Below are 18,154 nucleotides of genomic sequence, written 5' to 3' on the forward strand. Positions count from 1 at the left end.
TTTTGTAGAGTAAGGACTACAGAGCCATTCTTGGGCTCTATAACTGCTACTTATGAGAGTAGAGATTCAAAGGAAGCCTGTTAGAAGGGGCAGGACAGCAGGTGTACACAGAGAAGCAGAGATGGAAGAATCACACTGATTCTGACAGCTGAAGAGAGAACCCTCAGCTCCTGTTTGCATTTCTAGTTCTTATATGTCCATAAATTTTCTTTTTCTTATTTTTGGACATCTGTGAGATTTCCTGTTCTAACTTCCCAATAAGCCTCTTTTCACTTACTGTAGATTTGAAAGCTTCATAGAAAAACCTTTGATTCTTGAAAACCAAAATAGACTTGATTACAACAATATTGTAGAGGGAAGTTACACCTTTTTTAAAGAATCCATTGGCTCATAGTCAAATTAAATGTTTCTATAGGTCAGTGGTCCTCAAAGGTTAATGTTTCTTAGAATGACTAAGGCAGTTTGTTTAAAAATGCAGATTTGGAGGCCCCAATCCTGACTTCAAAATCAGAATCTCTTAGGGTTTTAACAAGCATCCCAGGTAATTCTGAGCTAGAATTCCATGGGCCACACTTTTAGAAACCTGTTCAAACTATTCTAAGTTTTACCCCTGAATCAATCTAGGCCACTGAAAGACTGCACAAGACCATAATTCTGCATTTCAACGTTATACCCTTCAGTCATATATTAAAAAGACTCTATGACTTTAATGCACTTCCTATAGACACACTGCCTCAGTTGATGACCTCAGTTAAAATGTGGAGTTCCAGTAGGAAATTACTTGTAGGAATTAGCAATCAAATAGCCCTTGCTTCCCTTAAGATACTCATACAACTTCACTGAAATATTAATAACCAAAAGAACAGACTGACTGCACAAAAGAATGACTGAATGAATGAGTGAGTGAATGAATGAATGAATACAAGGGATGGAATGTGTTTCCACTTTAACTACATTTGCCAGGAAACCAGAGGCAGATTTGATTCCCGAAATCTCACATCTTCTATTGCCACCATCATCACGTGTTACAAAAGATATTCAGTTGTAAAGGCAGATCACCTTTCCTTTTAGCAATCTGTTAAGTTTGCTTAAGCAAGTAAGTTCTAACTAGCATCCATTTATTTGTCACAGAGATACTGAATTCTATTCTGTTTTAAGTTTATTATGAGGCATTTTGGGAATGAAAACCGAAAAGGGTTTAGCTCTCAAGGACTTCATGTTTTTTCAGTGGGACCCAAAACACGTTTACCAAGAGTGAGAATGCAAGCCATTCAGACAGCGTTATGAGACTCAGGAGTGAGAAGTGGTTATTTCCAGCAGGAGGATCGGGACAAGTTCTCTGGAGAAGGTAGGGCTTTACATCTAGTAAGACGGGCAATGAGTAGAGATGAGGAGAAAGATACTCTAGGCAGAGTGGAATTCTGATTTTCCTTACTACCTTTTCTCATAGCTCCTTGAATTTCTGCAGAGCACATACTATATTTTCTAACTGCATATTCATTTAGGCAATTATATATTCAATGCCTCCATCTTCCGTCACTAGACAGCACTCACCACAGCTGAGGGCTGTGTGTGTTTTCCTCACCACTTTATACCTATACTTACAGTACTTAGCACAGCGCCTAGAACACAGTGATTGTTCAGCAAATATCTGCTACCGAATGAGTGGTTAAGAGCCTAGGATTCCTCGTGCTTTTGCCATTTATTCATTTTGCAATCTTGGGACCCATAGCTAAGCCTCTATGTCCTCCTATGTAAGATGGGGTCGTAATAGTCCTTTCCATATAGAGATGAGGTAACAAATAGGACAATGTATGTCAATAAATTATAGCTATTATCACTTTGATAGGAAGAGGCAGTGATATGAAGCAAAGTAGAAGTTACAGGCTTTTAGCAATAAGAGTTTGAACTTGCCTGGCTTTTTTTCCCCTGTAACTTTACAGGCTCACCAGGCAAAGCAGTGTAGCAAGTTTAATTTAAACTGGGTATTTGGACCTGGTCTTTGCTCCTGTTGGACGAGGTGGCCAGGAGGGCTTCTCTTGAAGATCGCGTTGCTTCTTTTGTGGAATAGGACTAACAGAGCAGCTGTTCCTTTATCACGAAGCTGCCCTGATGGTCAATGAGAGAGCACATGTGAAAGCTCTGTGTGACAGATCTGTGCTGTACAGAGCCTGTGCCTCAGGTGTGAGGGTACCTGGCTCTGAATCCTTGAATTGCTAGTAAACAAGCAAGGTGAGCTGTGCCTCTGTGAAAACAGGGCTTGTTGTGGGATGACAACAGGCAGTCTCTCAGGTCAGAGAAACCTGGATTCCAATCCTGGCTCTAGATCTACCGCCTGGGGCCATTGGAGGAAGCAAAGAAAAATCCCAGCTGGCGATACTGTGAACTCCAGGTCCCTGCAAATATACATCAATCTCTGGTCCAGAAAGAAGGGGGACTAGGGGGTAGGAGGAAGAGTGTGGACTGAGAAGGCGACCCGGTCAGCTATTAAGCGGACTAACGTTCGCTCTGAGTGAGGGGTGTAGGTAACGCGCCAGTTAAGGGGTGTAGGTAACGCGCCAGTTTCCTTTTATTTTATTTTTTGGCCTTGCAATGCGGCGTGGCATGCGGGTCTTAGCTCCCCAACCAGGGATCAAACCCGAGGCCCCCTGCAGTGCAAGCGCGGAGTCCTAACCACTGGACCGCCAGGGAAGTCCCTGGGTTTTAAAAGAGATAGGCGGAAGGTGTCACATTTTAAGGGGAAATAAAACAAAAACAAACAAACAAAAAAACATGGGAGGAAAAAAATTAAAAGAAATTAAGAGAATTTAATCTATCTCTCTTTTTCCTATGTGTGAATGGAGGGAAAGTGCCTTTATAAATTTTATTCAGCAGAACTCCTTGGTTGAGAACTGTAATTTCTACAAGCCCAAGTGTTTGTCATTTCTCTTACTAAATTTTCAGGAATATTTATTGACTACTGGGGCTGTGTAGTGATCTCTAGGCTTTAAATTACAGACTAAAGGGGGGCACATCCTCCCCAATGGAGCCTGTAAAAACAAAGGCACCTATACTCTGTGTATTGGGTTGTGGCTTGGGATGTATATGTAAGATACACATCTTATTTTATTTAGTTTTTCAGAAACACTTGGGAATAGAAAACATCCAAAATTTATAGAGGTTGTAACTTAGATTTAGATTAAGTCACTTTCTCAAGGAAAGTCATTAGATGATTATATTGCCTTCAACACTACTTTGGGGGCTGGTGTTCCAGGCCCCAAATCTTCATTACTCAAACACAATAGACTCTTCATTCATTTTTTTTTTTTAAACAATTCCTAGGATTTTTTAAAAATAAATTAATTAATTTATTTTTGGCTGCATTGGGTCTTCATTGCTGCACGCGGGCCTTCTCTAGTTGTGGCGAGCAGGGGCTACTCTTAGTCGCGGTGCGCGGGCTTCTCATTACGGTGGCTTCTCTTGTTGTGGAGCACAGGCTCTAGGCATGCAGGCTTCAGTAGCTGTGGTATGCGGGCTCAGTAGTTGTGGCTCGCGGGCTCTAGAGTGCAGGCTCAATAGTTGTGGCGCAGGGGCTTAGTTGCTCCACGGCATGTGGGATCTTCCTGGACCAGGGCTCGAATCCGTGTCCCCTGCACTGGCAGGCAGATTCTTAACCACTACGCCACCAGGGAAGTCCCGACTCTTCATTCTTTGGGTATAAATTAGTACTCTATCCTCTGTTTCCCGGGTGGAGAAAAGTATAGATGATGGGTCTTAGGGGGGAAGGAGGGGACCATACGCACTTGAAAGGAGTAAGTAAAGAGAGAGGCTGATGCTAGTATGCCTTTGAGTGGGAGAAAGGTGATTTTTGACCTATCTGACATTCTGAATGACCAATACCTTTTCCCTTAATTGGCCTGGATGCACTGAACAATCTGTTAATGCTTTGATTTCATCTAAATGGAAGCAAAATCTTTAGGAATTAGAACTGGTAGTAGGAAAGATATGGAGTTCATTTAATCATTCATTCAACAACAGTTACTAAACACCCATCATGTGCCTTCTAGGTTTTATAATCTAAGAAAAATACAGACATGGAAACAAGTGCATTATACCAGCACATGGACGACTAGATAATGCAGGACAGCAACAAAATAAAAGACAAGTTCCCCAATCTTAAGGAACTCACATCATCATCATCATCATCATCAAAATTTCTGCCGTGTGTCCTAGTCTCATTTAATCCTATGAATTGGGTGCCAATATTATCTCATTTTAGAAAGGAGAAAACTGAAACACAACAAAGTTTAAAGTGAGTCTAATGTGACTTGTACAGCAAAGATCAGACTTGAACTAAGGAAGTCTAACTTGAGGTGCCATATTCTTAACAACTATATAGTACACCACCTGGACATTAAAAAATCATTACTGTCTTTGACACTGGAAACTCAAGACGTAACTCCAGGAGGTTTGATGCAGGAGCAAAGGATCCCACCAAATAAAGTTGCCTAACAATTCCCAGCAGTAGTTTGCCTTCCGCCTTCCTATTACCATGACACTGCTCGCCAGCATGCCCCTTAGAGATCAAAGTTAAAGGAGCTCCCTCAGCCTTAAATTATTAAGACTGACAAATAATTAATCATTAGCTCCATGGTTTCTAGGAATTTACAGAAAGACCTATTTTGAATATGCCACATTTTATCTACTGAAGTGTCTAATAACTTTACCTCTTACATATTTTTCCCTTCCATGGAAGTGATATACACATCTGGGAATCATTACAAAATTAGCCACTGGCAGTAAGAAGGGGGATAACAGTAAAACAAGTAAAACAAGCAAAACAAGGGTGGCCATGAGCTGATGGTAATTTTTACTTGGTGATGGCTGCATAAGAGTGCATTCTATTAATCAGTAATATTTTATATTAGCATTATATTAATTTATGTAGATGTCTGAAATTTGTATTATTAAACGTTGAAATTATAAAGTGAGCTCCTTTAAAGGTAGCTTGAGAGAAATCTTAGAAAATCAGTACTGATTTGTGACTTTAAAGTAAAAACATTAAATGTGATAGTTATGAGATCAGTGGCCAAGATAATTAATTTCCAATACTACCCAGGCAAACTATTATCAATGATAATTGATAAATGTATTTGAAGATACCCTGAAAGGATAAAGCACTAAATGAGTGTGTCTCATCCTTGTCCACATATAAGAGTCACTTATGGTGAGTTTTAATACTGCAAAGGTCCCTTCAATGTGAAGAGATTCTAATGGATGAGGTGAGACATCTGTGTATTGAAAAAAAGTCTATGGGGCTACCTCTACAATGAACAAACTGTAGCTATTATTAGGCAAACGGTATTGAGTATTTATGCAGGTATTTGCTTTATAGGCTGAAGGAAGAATAGAGAAATTAGTAAGAACATCACCAAAGAATGGTTCTTGATCATTTGGCTAATTTTTTTACTGGGACTTAAAATTTGGAGAGTCCACAAGAGCGCCACAGCTTGATAGTTATTTGATTTGCTTCGAAGAATGTGGGACCACCATTAATCCTTTAAGGACAGACTCAGATGAACAGGAATAAGAAGACAGGAAGCAAGGCTAGCTACTAGCTAGAGATTGTTCATGGCTTGAGAATACTTTTAAGTTGTAAGGATTTTTAGATCATGAACACAGCCAGAACCAAATAAAACCTAATACAACTCACCCATTACTAACACACAAATCACTCCTGGTACACTCTGCCCCTGGGAAACCACCTTGGCTTTCTGAGAGGTTTAGAATGGATTTGGTTTTGGATTCACATAATCAAGTGATTCCCTGGTCATACCAAAAACCTATTAAATCGTAATATCTTGGAGTAGGACCCATGCATTGGGATATTTAAGAAATCTCTAGGTGATTCCATTGTGCAGCCAAATTTAGGGACTAGGAGTATAAGCTCTTCTCAACTTTGATGACTCAACCTGAAACCACAGGTGCAAAAGAGGTCCCCCATCCTCATTAGTGGAGGTTGCCACCTACTCAGGCCCATCCTTCTCTTGACCTCTCAGTTTAGGTTAAGCCACTTCACTCCACCCCACACCCCAATCTACCTGTGTCCCCACCTGTTGTTCTGTCCCTAGTCCACTCTTTTCACTTTATAACTTTGACCATGTCATTGCCTTGCTCAAAAATGTCTAACCCCACCTCTACCTGGAGCTTTGTAATCAACATACAGGTTATCACCTTGGAGCTTGTAGAAAGGTCTAATTCCAGGTCCTGTCCAGGTCTACTGAATTAGAACTTAACATTTTAATTAGATCTCCCAGGGACTTGTATAAGCATTTAAGTTTGACAAGTACTGCTTTAAAACACTATTTCCCAGAGTATCTTTTGAAGGACGTTCTTGAGGACAGAGAATCTACTGCCTGGATTCAAAACCACACTCTTCTCTCTCTTCACAGGACATCTGTCCATTCAAAAAATATTAATTGAGTGACAACTATACCCTTTACTATGCTGGGTTTATAGGATCTAGTGGTGAAGATGACAGAAGTGGTCCCTGCACTTGTGGACATACTCTCTAGCAAAGGTGACGTTAACAAGGAAGGCTAAGTATGCAAGTGCCATGAAGGGGACGTGGAGGATGCTGTGGGATGACCTAGTTAGTGAGGTGCATGGGGAGGGTCCACTGTGGTGTAGGAGACGAACACAACGTTCCTGGGGAAAGGCTGCTGTAGCAGGCCCCTGCTGATCTAGAGGTCGGAGGACCAAGAAGGAAGCGCAGCTGAACACAGCTCCAGCACCACACAGGGCAGCTGCAAAGGCTTGGAACGATGATAGAATTGCCTGCCCCATGCCTACCCCACACAAGGCACTGAGGGCTCTAAGTACTTTCCTTATATGTAGGTGTGGTTATTAACCCTGTTTCACAGATGAGGAAACTGAGGCACAGAGAGATTAAGTAATGCAGCCACTGTCACAGAGCAAACCCTGGGACTCAAAATCCTGGCCATCTGGCTCCAGCACCTCTGTTCTTAGCCATCATACTCTACCATGCTTGAGCCGGGAAAAATATGATGCATTCAAGAAGCTGAAAAACAGGCTGTATGCCCAGAGTTCAAGTAGCACTTGTTTATGGATCTATGTTCCTTTTTTATCTTAAGGGAGGAAATACATTACCATTCAGTGGCAGCTTTTTACAACACAAATTTTTGGAAACATCCCATAGTTATTGAGTCAGAATATCTAGTCATGGAGCTGAAAATCTGCATTTTAATAATGCTTCCAGGTGATTCAGAATCAATAAAGTTTGAGAACCATAGATTTAGCGGTACCATTTCCTCCTATAATCTCTTCCCTATCATCGCCTCCCCTAATTAACCCATAGTTATTTAAAAAAATATTGGTCCCAAAGTATAAACTAAACACGAGGGTAAACAGTATTGAAGCGGAAAGCTGGAAGAAATCTGAAAACTGAATCAATGGTCCTCCAGGTCTGCTGGCTGCCAGGCTGTGAAAAGAATTATCTAGGCTTAAAAAATTGGAGGTAAAAAGAGACCACAGAGGCTTAAAACTATTTTCATTACAATGCCAACCATTTAAATAACTAGCTGAATCCCTGGAAGTTGGAGTAAAATCCAAAATTGCTGGAAGAGCAATTATTTCACATGCCCTATGATTCCTCCATCCTTAGGCAGCACTAGGAGAAGATGCTCATGCAGCAGAGAGAATTTTCTCGAATACAGAATGCATGCAATAGCAGTAGCTGAAGTAATCTCTGTCCACTGGGGCATATGGGCTCAACAGAACTAATATGCCTCCTTAAGTGTCAGGGGACCTTGACAGCTCTAACACCAATATCTGGCTGCCAGTAGGGTATTCTTTTTAATTCAGCCTTTTCCTTTCTTAAAACCATTTAACAGAAGAATTATACTAATCTCTTATGAGGACAAAACTAAAAGAAATAGCTGAACTTCAATAAACCTCCATCATCATAGATTATTTTATCTTCTTGGATTTTCCCAATGTTTATCTTTAAGAGCTTGAATGTTTTGCAGGTACATTACTATTAAAATTTCAAAAGCCAACCTCCTAGATGCTACCTTTCAAATGGTTCAGAATAGAGATCATAGTTTTTCTGTCCTACTCTACCTGGAAATGACATTCCCCTGGCTACTCTACAAACCCTGTTTATCCAGATCAATTACTTTGAATTTTCGTTTAAGAAAATAAGTTTTGGAGCGTCTCTGGAAGAGATTGCTATCTCCACCCCTCAAAAGATCAGATAAATATTCCACTGTATTTTCAATGCTCTTTTGTATTCAACACATTTAGTTCTGATTCTATCCATAAGCAAAGTTTATTGGATGCTACTCGGTTAACACTGACAAAGGACAGTTGAAATGGCACAGTTAGAAAACCTTATGCAGGTGCCCCATCACTGAAATATAAGATACCGATGATGATAATCTCCAAGAGCTGTCACAACCCCCTTGCCAATCACTGAGAGGTGGTTTGAAGTGGCAGGCAGATCTGTGTCAATATTGGCTATATTGTCATGTCACCGCCACGAAGATGTGTGAGTCAAAGAGCAACTGGGGGATCCTAGAGGCACAGGGCTGGAATTTTCCAAGGAAAAGTGTTAATAATCTCAATCTTTGTGGCAGGTTGTCTCTTCGCAGAACTGCATGCTTCCCTCTCCCTTCTTGCAGGAGGCTAGTGCAGAGATACAGTGAGAGCCAGGCCCTGCTTGAGAGGATGTGACAGCCAAGACAAGGCCAGGGAGGTGTGGATGAGACCCATTTTACTTTGAGCACTAGGGTCAATATTCTTCCATCTTTCCTTTTCCTGCATGTGCCTTTTCTTGCTATGGCAGTGGTATGATCCATAGGACCAAGGCTAGGGTGTCAGACTAGGGGAAATGGACCAAGTTATTAAGTTTAGGTCTTAGGCCAGAACGGAGCTTTGGGACTAGGAGTTTTTGGATCTCCACATGGACTAGCTCCGTCAGGGGACTGAAATAAGTGTAGGGGAAAAGACCTGTTCTAAGAAAGGCAGTAATTTTACAAAGGTTCTCCTGTGTGTTTATTAGGACTCAGCTATTAAGTATCCTGGATCACAGCACTCCAAATACAGCCAGATGTATAAAGCGTCACCGTTAAGAGTAAAGAAATAGAAATCATATATTGCCAATGTCTGTACCTGTTCAACGCTTTTTAATGTACTGGCCCCTCTTCTTCCATAGGCTTATATTTATCAGTGACGTACGTAGAGTGCTTAAGGCCCTACATTCTAATGAAGATGCCTGGAGTCAGGCTTAAGCACACAGGAGCCACAAAGGAACTGTGATGGTATTCATGCTTTATAAGGAACCACGTTTGAATGGCTGTTCAAAATGCCACAACAGGGTTAATAGAAGATGAGGACCCCTACAACGCACACCTGTAAAATAATGGCATGTAATAGCTGAATATGTTTTCCCTGCCAACTCTTAATGGATCTGGAAATCCAAGACTTCATTTACAAATGTTACAAACTTTGCTCCCGGGGTGACATGCAAATGGAAAAGAAGGGAGCCCCCGTACCACCATCTCTCGCTTATTTAGCAGTGGGAGAGGCATTCAGGAGATCAGGAAGGAAAGAAAACACTAAGAAAATAGCATCCACCTACCTGGTTGGCACAGCCTTGGGCAGGGCGTCCACTCACTGAAGGCGGTCACAAGACAGTCTTTTTTGCACGGGAGCAGGCAAGGGCGTACTGTTTCCGGCCGAGTAGATTCCGGACATCTGCCAACGTGAAGAGACCAGGTCAATATTTCCTGGAGAAAGTAAGTGGTTTAGCCTAGAACCATAGGATTTCAGAACTGAAAACACTGAGACCCTGTTGTTCCTTTTACAGACGTGGGAAGAAAGACCCAGGAGGAGAAGCTACTTGCCCAAGGGCTCAGAGCCAGAGGCAGAGCACGAAACAGACTTTGTCTCTCTTGATCCAGAGACCAAAATACTTTTCACTAGACCAGGAAAGGAATAACAATCGCTGAAACCAACGAAAGACAAATGCTAAGTGAGTTTCTCCCCACTGCATGAATTCAAGTAACATTTGATATTTTTCAGGGTGGACAAATCTGATATATTTTTTGAAAAGTGTTTTATCCAGGGTAATACATCAATTCAGTGATATTGTACAAGGCAACATATGGATATACTGGGAAACGAAAAACAGTGAAGACCACTGAAAATACTATACATATTTGATAATTAACATGATTTTAGAATATTGAAGTAATTGGCAGGTGTCTTTTTAGAACATGTAAATTGATGAGTTAGAATAAGCAAGACATGAGAATAGTATGTTTGTTTGCAAATAACAAACACACTAACAAGCATTAACAAGAGAAACATTTCAATTCTGCTATTTTGCTGATAATGTAATGTTCAGACTTGGGAGGAACTTAGTCAGTGGATTCATAATCACTTGGAAGAACTGAAGTCTCAGGAAATGGCAAACAAGTTTTTGTTTTTATTTGCATGCTTGTCTGCTTATTTTTATGAGTACAGGGGGCTAAAATCCACATTTATTATCTTATAAAACAGTGATATGCTAAGAGGAAAAATAGGAAAGCACTCTGCAACTTATATGTGCATTTTAAAATTCTGTTTCCTATAAATTTCTTATAAAGCACAGAGATGCAGTGTGTATAAAGCCTGATAGCATGAACTTTGGTATTGGATAGTCAGTGGTGAGTGAAGTGCTTTTCCCACATTCTTTCATTTATTCCTAAGGACCGCAGTGAAAGGCATTATAATCTTCATTTTCAGACAATAAACTGAGGTGCTGAAAGAATAAGTAATGGATCCAAAGTCACATGGAGTCAGAACACTTGAGAAAAATAATGATAGAAAAAACCCCGGCCTAGCAAGTTCACACAATTGAGACTTTCCGGTAGAAGAGAATAGAAAATGGAGGAGATAAAATAAATACGGAAATCATGGATTAAAATACTGCAGAGCTGATGAAAGGCTGACAATTCAAAGTGAAAAGTCTACCAGCTGTATACAAAATGACCAACATGCAAACACAAAGACTGTCCAATTGTTAAACACCAAAAAAACAGTAAGAGAGGAGACTAATAATGGCTGGGGGAGGAGAGGAAGAAAAGGAGGGCACGTAATAAAAAAGGAGAATCTGACTGAGCTCAGATCTTGTCAATTTACATAATTACAAAAATGAAAACCCATTCTTAGTTTTAAAACTTTAGAAGGAATACATAAGCAAAACATGGAATTTGACTGTGAACAGAAAGTACACAATCTTATTCTTGCCACTGTAAGGTGAAGGCACAGTGGGCAAAGGATGGGAGTTGGAAGGGGAGGGAGAGAGAGTGGCGGCTTGGACGTCCTCATCCAACAGAGCAGGTGGTCAGAGAGCCAATAAATAGACATGAAATAAGAAATACAGTTCTCAGTATATTAACCAAAAATGTTAATGCAGCCAACCAACGGAACCCCAACAATGTGAGGGGAGTCAAGTCAGTAGAGGAGCTAGTGTAAATGGACATTTGACATTGATAAATGAAGAGATATATGAATGATGTTCAGAGTTAGGAGGTAAACATCAGAAAGGGAGGGAGGACAAGGATATAGACTGGTGCTTGACTGCCTTGACATAAAGACACAATGGAGGTAGATAAGAAAGTAATAAAGTGGTTGCCAGTGGCAGGACGGGAGGTAGGGAAGGGATGGATGGGAGCAGGGGTGGATGCAAGGCTATTCGTTGTTATACATTATATGTCTCCTTGTATTTTGTTATAACTTATGAATGACGTGAAGGCTTACCCAGTCAAAATAAAGAGAGAGAGAGGAAGAAAAGAAACATAGAAACCATTAAAAAGGGGTTGTGTTTGGGACATGGGACGCTAAGTGGAACAGGAGGTGGGGGATTCGTTGCTTTCCACCATCAGTCCCTCTGTGTTACTTTACTTCTGCTATGGAGCACATTAATACTTTAATTACGATAAATTAAAACAGAAATGTATATACTCACAGAAAAAGAATTCATTATAATTAATTAAATAAATTAAATTATTAGTAATTTAATAAATAAGTTATTGATTATCAATAAATTAATTATTAGTGGCATTATTATTAATCATCCTTAATACACACAAAAAACTGTCTATCAAATAGATCAATTCAATGAACCTAAAAATAGAAAGAAAAAAGAGTGTCTTTCTTTAGAGGATATAGCATTATTTAAACAAGATATTCTGGTAAGGAAAATTTATGTCATACTTTAGTAGAACTAGCAAAAAACACTAAACTCATTCCCAAGTCCTTTATTCGTATCCGGAAAGCTCCTAAAATTAAATTGAACTGCTATTTATTCTATCTCCTCTCCACTCTCTCCTGGTATCTAGCTGGAAATGAAAGTACAACATGAGGAATGTCATTTTCCTGTGTGCTCAGCGGGGCAGCAGGGCTTGGGGGTGCAGGGACCCAGCCAGGACACACTCACTCAGACATCCACAGATAGCTCAGAAATTCTTGTGGTGCTGGTTTGGCTTCAGGCTTTCTGGGAGGGTGGCTTATTCTGCAGGGACTTTGTTCACTTCAATTAGCAGTAGGTGTTCATCTCTTTTTTAAAAATGTTTTAGATATACCTTTATTGAGGTATAATTGATACAGAAAGAACTGCACTTATTTAATGTGCATAATTTGATGAGTTTGGACATGTGCAAACACCTGCGATACCATCTCCACAATCAAGGTAACAGACATATCCAACACCTCCCAAAGTGTTCTTGTGTCTCCTGGTTTTGTTTTTATTTTTGTGTGTGTGTGGTGTTAATCTCTTTTGGGGAACTGATATTGCCTACTTTTCAATTTATACTTTATTAACAGCACTCACAATAAATATTCACTGGGCATAATGTCAACTCCTTGTGACATGGTGCCCTTTCTCTATCCATGTTCTTCTTCTAGGTCCACAAGTGAGAAACGGTGTCATACCCTCAATGGCAAAGGTCAAGCTCAGGTTACACTGCTTTTATAGAGGCCATGAACTGAGGGCTTTCCTGAAATGTGATTCCTGGTCTGATAGGTGTCAAATATTCTCTTAGGAGTGAAACTGTCTTTTTGTTCATTTCTTTTCCCAATAATGTTGACCTTTCCCTTAGAGGTTCAACTTCCTCCTCCCTTCTATTTACTTGCTGTCTACCCCTCCCAGGATCATCACATTTCTTTTCTTTTTTCTTTCTTTTTTTTTTTTTATGATTCAATTAAAACATACGTGCATGCAACCTTTCAAAATTACATTTATTTTTTGTATATAGTCCTATCTATACTCTTGAGATAATGTAGATACCAATAAAAGATAAATTAAAAAATGAGAATCAGAACTGTAGGGTTAAAACTGGTTTGAAAAGTCATTTATCCCAACCTCTCATCTGAGATTTTTTGGGTTTTTTTTTTAATTTTTGAATTTTATTTATTTTTTTATACAGCAGGTTCTTATTAGTCATCAATTGTATACACATCAGTGTATACACGTCAATCCCAATCGCCCAATTCATCCTACCACCATCCTCACACCCCTGCGGCTGTCCCCCCTTGGTGTCCATACGTTTGTTCTCTACATCTGTGTCTCAACTTCTGCCCTGCAAACTGGTTCATCTGTACCATTTTTCTAGGTTCCACGTACATGAGTTAATATACGATATTTGTTTTTCTCTTTCTGACATACTTCACTCTGTATGATAGTCTCTAGATCCATCCACGTCTCAACAAATGACCCAATTTTGTTCCTTTTTATGGCTGAGTAATATTCCATTGTATATATGTACCACCTCTTCTTTATCCATTCGTCTGTCGATGGGCATTTAGGTTGCTTCCATGACCTGGCTATTGTAAATAGTGCTGCAATGAACATTTGGGTGCACGTGTCTTTTAGAATTGTGGTTTTCTTTGGGTATATGCCCAGTAGTGGCATTGCTGAATCATATGGTAATTCTATTTTTAGTTTTTTAAGGAAACTCCATACTGTTCTCCATAGTGGCTGTATCAATTTACATTCCCACCAACACTGCAAGAGGGTTCCCTTTTCTCCACACCCTCTCCAGCATTTGCTGTTTGTAGATTTTCTCATGATGCCCATTCTAACTGGTGTGAGGTGATACCTCATTGCTGTCCCAGAGGTCTCTTAGGCTGTCTTCATTTCTTTTCATTCTTTTTTCTTTATTCTGTTCCACAGCAGTGAGTTCCACCATTCTGTCTTCCAGGTCACTTATCCGTTCTTCTGCCTCAGCTATTCTGCCATTGATTCCTTCTAGTGTAGTTTTCATTTCAGTTACTGTATTGTTCATCTCTGTTTGTTTGTTCTTTAATTCTTCTAGGTCTTTGTTAAGTATTTCTTGCATCTTCTCGATCTTTGCCTCCATTGTTCATCCGAGGTCCTGGATCATCTTCACTATCATTATTCTGAATTCTTTTTCTGGAAGGTTGCCTACCTCCACTTCATTTAGTTGTTTTTCTGGGGTTTTATCTTGTTCCTTCATCTGGTACATAGCCCTCTGCCTTTTCATCTTGTCTATCTTTCTGTGAATGTGGTTTTTGTCCCACAGGCTGCAGGATTGTAGTTCTTCTTGCTTCTGCTGTCTGCCTTCTGGTGGATGAGGCTATCTAAGAGGCTTGTGCAAGCTTCCTGATGGGAGGGACTGGTGGTGGGTAGAGCTGGGTGTTGCTCTGGTGGGCAGAGCTCAGTAAAACTTTAATCCCCTTGACTGCTGATGGGTGGGGCTGGGTTCCCTCCCTGTTGGTTGTTTGGCCTGAGGCAACCCAACACTGGAGCCTACCTGGGCTCTTTGGTGGGGCTAATGGCAGACTCTGGGAGGGCTCATGTCAAGGAGTACTTCCCAGAACTTCTGCTGCCAGTGTCCTTGTCCCTACGGTGAACCACAGCCACCCCCACCTCTGCAGGAGACCCTCCAACACTAGCAAGTAGGTCTGGTTCAGTCTTCTCTCGGTTCACTGCTCCTTCCCCTGGGTCCCGATGTGCACACGACTTTGTGTGTGCCCTCCAAGAGTGGAGTCTCTGTTTCCCCCAGTCCTGTCGAAGTCCTGCAGTCAAATCCCACCAGCCTTTAAAGGCTGATTCTCTGGGAATTCCTCCTCCCATTGCCGGACCCCAGGTTGGGAAGCCTGACGTGGGGCTCAGAACCTTCACTCCAGTGGGTGGACTTCTGTGGTATAAGTGTTCTCCAGTCTGTGAGTCACCCACCCAGCAGTTATGGGATTTGATTTTACTGTGATTGCACCCCTCCTACCGTCTCATTGTGGCTTCTCCTTTGTCTTTGGATGTGGGGTATCTTCTTTGGTGAGTTCCACTGTCTTCCTGTTGATGATTGGCCAGCAGCTAGTTGTGATTCTGGTGTTCTCAGAAGAGGAAGTGAGAACACGTCCTTCTACTCCGCCATCTTGGTTCGGATCATCACATTTCTAATTTTCATAAATTTAATCTCCAAAAATACTCTCCTTGACCATTAGCAACTTATGTGTCCTCCAATTCTAAACACTATAATGTTTATTTTCTGTATTGTTTATCGTCACTGACTTAAAAAAAAAAAAAAGCTTTTGATATCCTCTGCGTTGCTGGTTTTCTGTGTGTGTGTGTGTGTTTGTGCGTGTGTGCATGCACATGGGCATGCGTTATACATACACTAATTTTGAATGCCTTGATGGTAGAATTCCATCTCATATCATATCTTAAAAATACCAGATCTTAATGCTGTGCAAGTATTTAGTAATGGTAAGTGAATGATTGACAAGTATTCTATGCTGGTGGAGCCTGAAGACAAACCTCTGGGAATATTAGGCAAATGTATCCAGCCATTTTCAAAACAAAATTGAAGCCTTAAAAACCAGGGTAACATATGGATTCATGTTTTAGTGAGTAAACACAGTATGGCTTCTTGCCTTTTGTCATAATTTATACTTCTTGCTCTCATGCAACACTCTGATTCTAGATTGGCAACACTCTTGGTAAAAGGGTGAATACACTTCATCTCAATATATATATTTTCCTGGACTTTCACTGGAGTATTTCATAACGACTGCCTCTTGGTCACCCTGTCGGTTTTAGTTCCTGTGCTGAAATGTATCAAACTGAGCTACAAAGATCTGCCATTTCTCAGTTATGTGTCCATAATCATGAGGCAGACACTATGCTCCATCTCCGGGAGCAGTCCTCCAACCCAGGGACTGAGGGACTATCTCAACCTGCCAACTTTTTAAACATTAAATGTGTAAACGGAGCTCGCCATTACTATATCTCACCAAATGCCCAGCGTCCTCCCATGAAAGGCAGAAAGTGTTTTACAGGACCTTTGGATGGCTTTGAGTTGTGTGATTTAAATCTTTATTATTATTTTTTGCACATTGCAACTGAAAAAATAAACATCGGGTAGTGAAACAAAACCAAACAAAATCCCCCAAATATCCCAACAAGCTCTCACTTCTGTCTGAGTTGTGCCCTAGCTAGTCCTTATTTTCTGATATGATCAGTTCTATTACTCATGCTGTGGTAACATTCTAACCTATACAATTACATGGAAACCAGAACACCAACCCTGGGAAGCCAGAACTTGCAAGGAATTCTGTGCATCCCAGTGCAGTGGATTTAGAGATAAAACATATTACAATAGCCCATCCAATCCATGGAGACATGCTTGTTTCTTCTACTCTGAAGGCCACTCTTTCTTTAGGATATTTTCTTTTTCTTTCCTCTTTCTATTGCCATTACCCTCACCCCAAGGATTTCACAAATGGCAGGGAAATTTTTTCCACTGCAAGAGCTTTCACATAAAAAAGAGCAAAAGCATATTTTTCTGAAAGGGCAAGGCAAAGGATACTTTCTCTTGCTGATAATCTCACTATTTCACTATGTGCTTCACTGGACCCTAGGTATTATTTTCTTAGCTCAATTAATCTCATTAACCTCAAGAATTTTAATTAACTTTACTTAAGTCAATGCAGGCTCCTCTTGTTTAGCAGGATCGTTTGGAGACATACAGTAAGAATTCAAACTAGGTTGTTAAGTCTGCAGCCTCATTAAAAGTGCAAAAAGTAATCAGTAATGTCTTTCTGTGTGTGTGTGTGTGTGTGTGTGTGTGTGTGTGTGTGTTAGGGAAAACATCTGTGCAATTCATTTTTCTATGTTGGAAAACCGAGTAAAACTGGAGGTTATTCACTGTAATAATATTTTAGTCTTACTTATGTAGATTATCAAATAAAAGCATATGCATTTGTGAATTATGCTTTAAACTATAAACTTTTGGACCTGTGGTTTTTCTGGTCACAAAATATCATTAAGTTAACATTAGTATAAGCTGATGGGCTCAGAGACTTTAATAAAAAATTGTCATTCAATATAATCATGAGGCTAAACGAGGAAGTAGAGGGCTATTTGAACACATAACCCATCCCCTCATGTCCAAATAGCCTTTAAAGTGTGATGATACTGTATTTGGTAGCTGTCAGCCTCAATTCTAATGCTTCTTTACTAAGAAAAAAAACAAATTACATTCATATCAAGTGGATTTTTCCTGTTGTGGTTCAGAGGTGAAAGTTTTGTGGAAGGGAGAAGATCAGACTTCAGGAATACTAAATTTTCTCATCACTCTAAAGAATAATAATTTGCTGCGTTTCACATAGCATTTATTCCTATACCTAAGCTATATTTATTTCTATTTGTATATTCAAGCTAATATTTCATGCATCTCTCTTTAAGCAGTTGAAAATTTACGTCATAAAAATGAGCATTATCAGGGCTGCAGTCCTTCTCAAGATAAAAGGAGTTCTCTTGTCTGCATAATATCTTTATAAGCCTTTTAGGATTGTACCATAACCCCATGAATTAGACTATCACCTGATCCAAGTGATATGCAAACATTATGGTCCATGTTTGGCTATATCGCCCATTGACCCAATCGGTCCACATGGTATTATGGATACCAGGTAAGCTGAAACACACAAGTGATATAAATTGATGCTCCAGAAAGATCACAAGCAATTTAGAGTTGGATGCTAAAGCAGAAATAACATTTATGAGTTAATAAGAGCAGAAGGTCATACGTATGATCTGTTCATTACTCTTCAAGGCAGTCCCCTTTGCCAAACTTTATCACGGTAG

The 18,154-nt window shown here is 40.2% G+C and overlaps 1 protein-coding gene across 1 annotated transcript in view; it reads right to left on the bottom strand.

The window, feature by feature from the left end:
- The window catches only part of THSD7B (thrombospondin type 1 domain containing 7B), a 786,243-nt gene that overhangs the window by 397,175 nt on the left and 370,914 nt on the right, over window positions 1-18,154 (bottom strand). Inside the window, exon 9 of the mRNA XM_068543998.1 lies at window positions 9,641-9,756. Coding sequence (XP_068400099.1) covers window positions 9,641-9,756 — 116 coding nt within the window. The remainder of the gene's footprint in view (window positions 1-9,640; window positions 9,757-18,154) is intronic.

Source organism: Eschrichtius robustus, chromosome 5 (assembly GCF_028021215.1).
Source record: "Eschrichtius robustus isolate mEscRob2 chromosome 5, mEscRob2.pri, whole genome shotgun sequence".
In the NCBI taxonomy this organism is placed as follows: Eukaryota; Metazoa; Chordata; class Mammalia; order Artiodactyla; family Eschrichtiidae; genus Eschrichtius; species Eschrichtius robustus.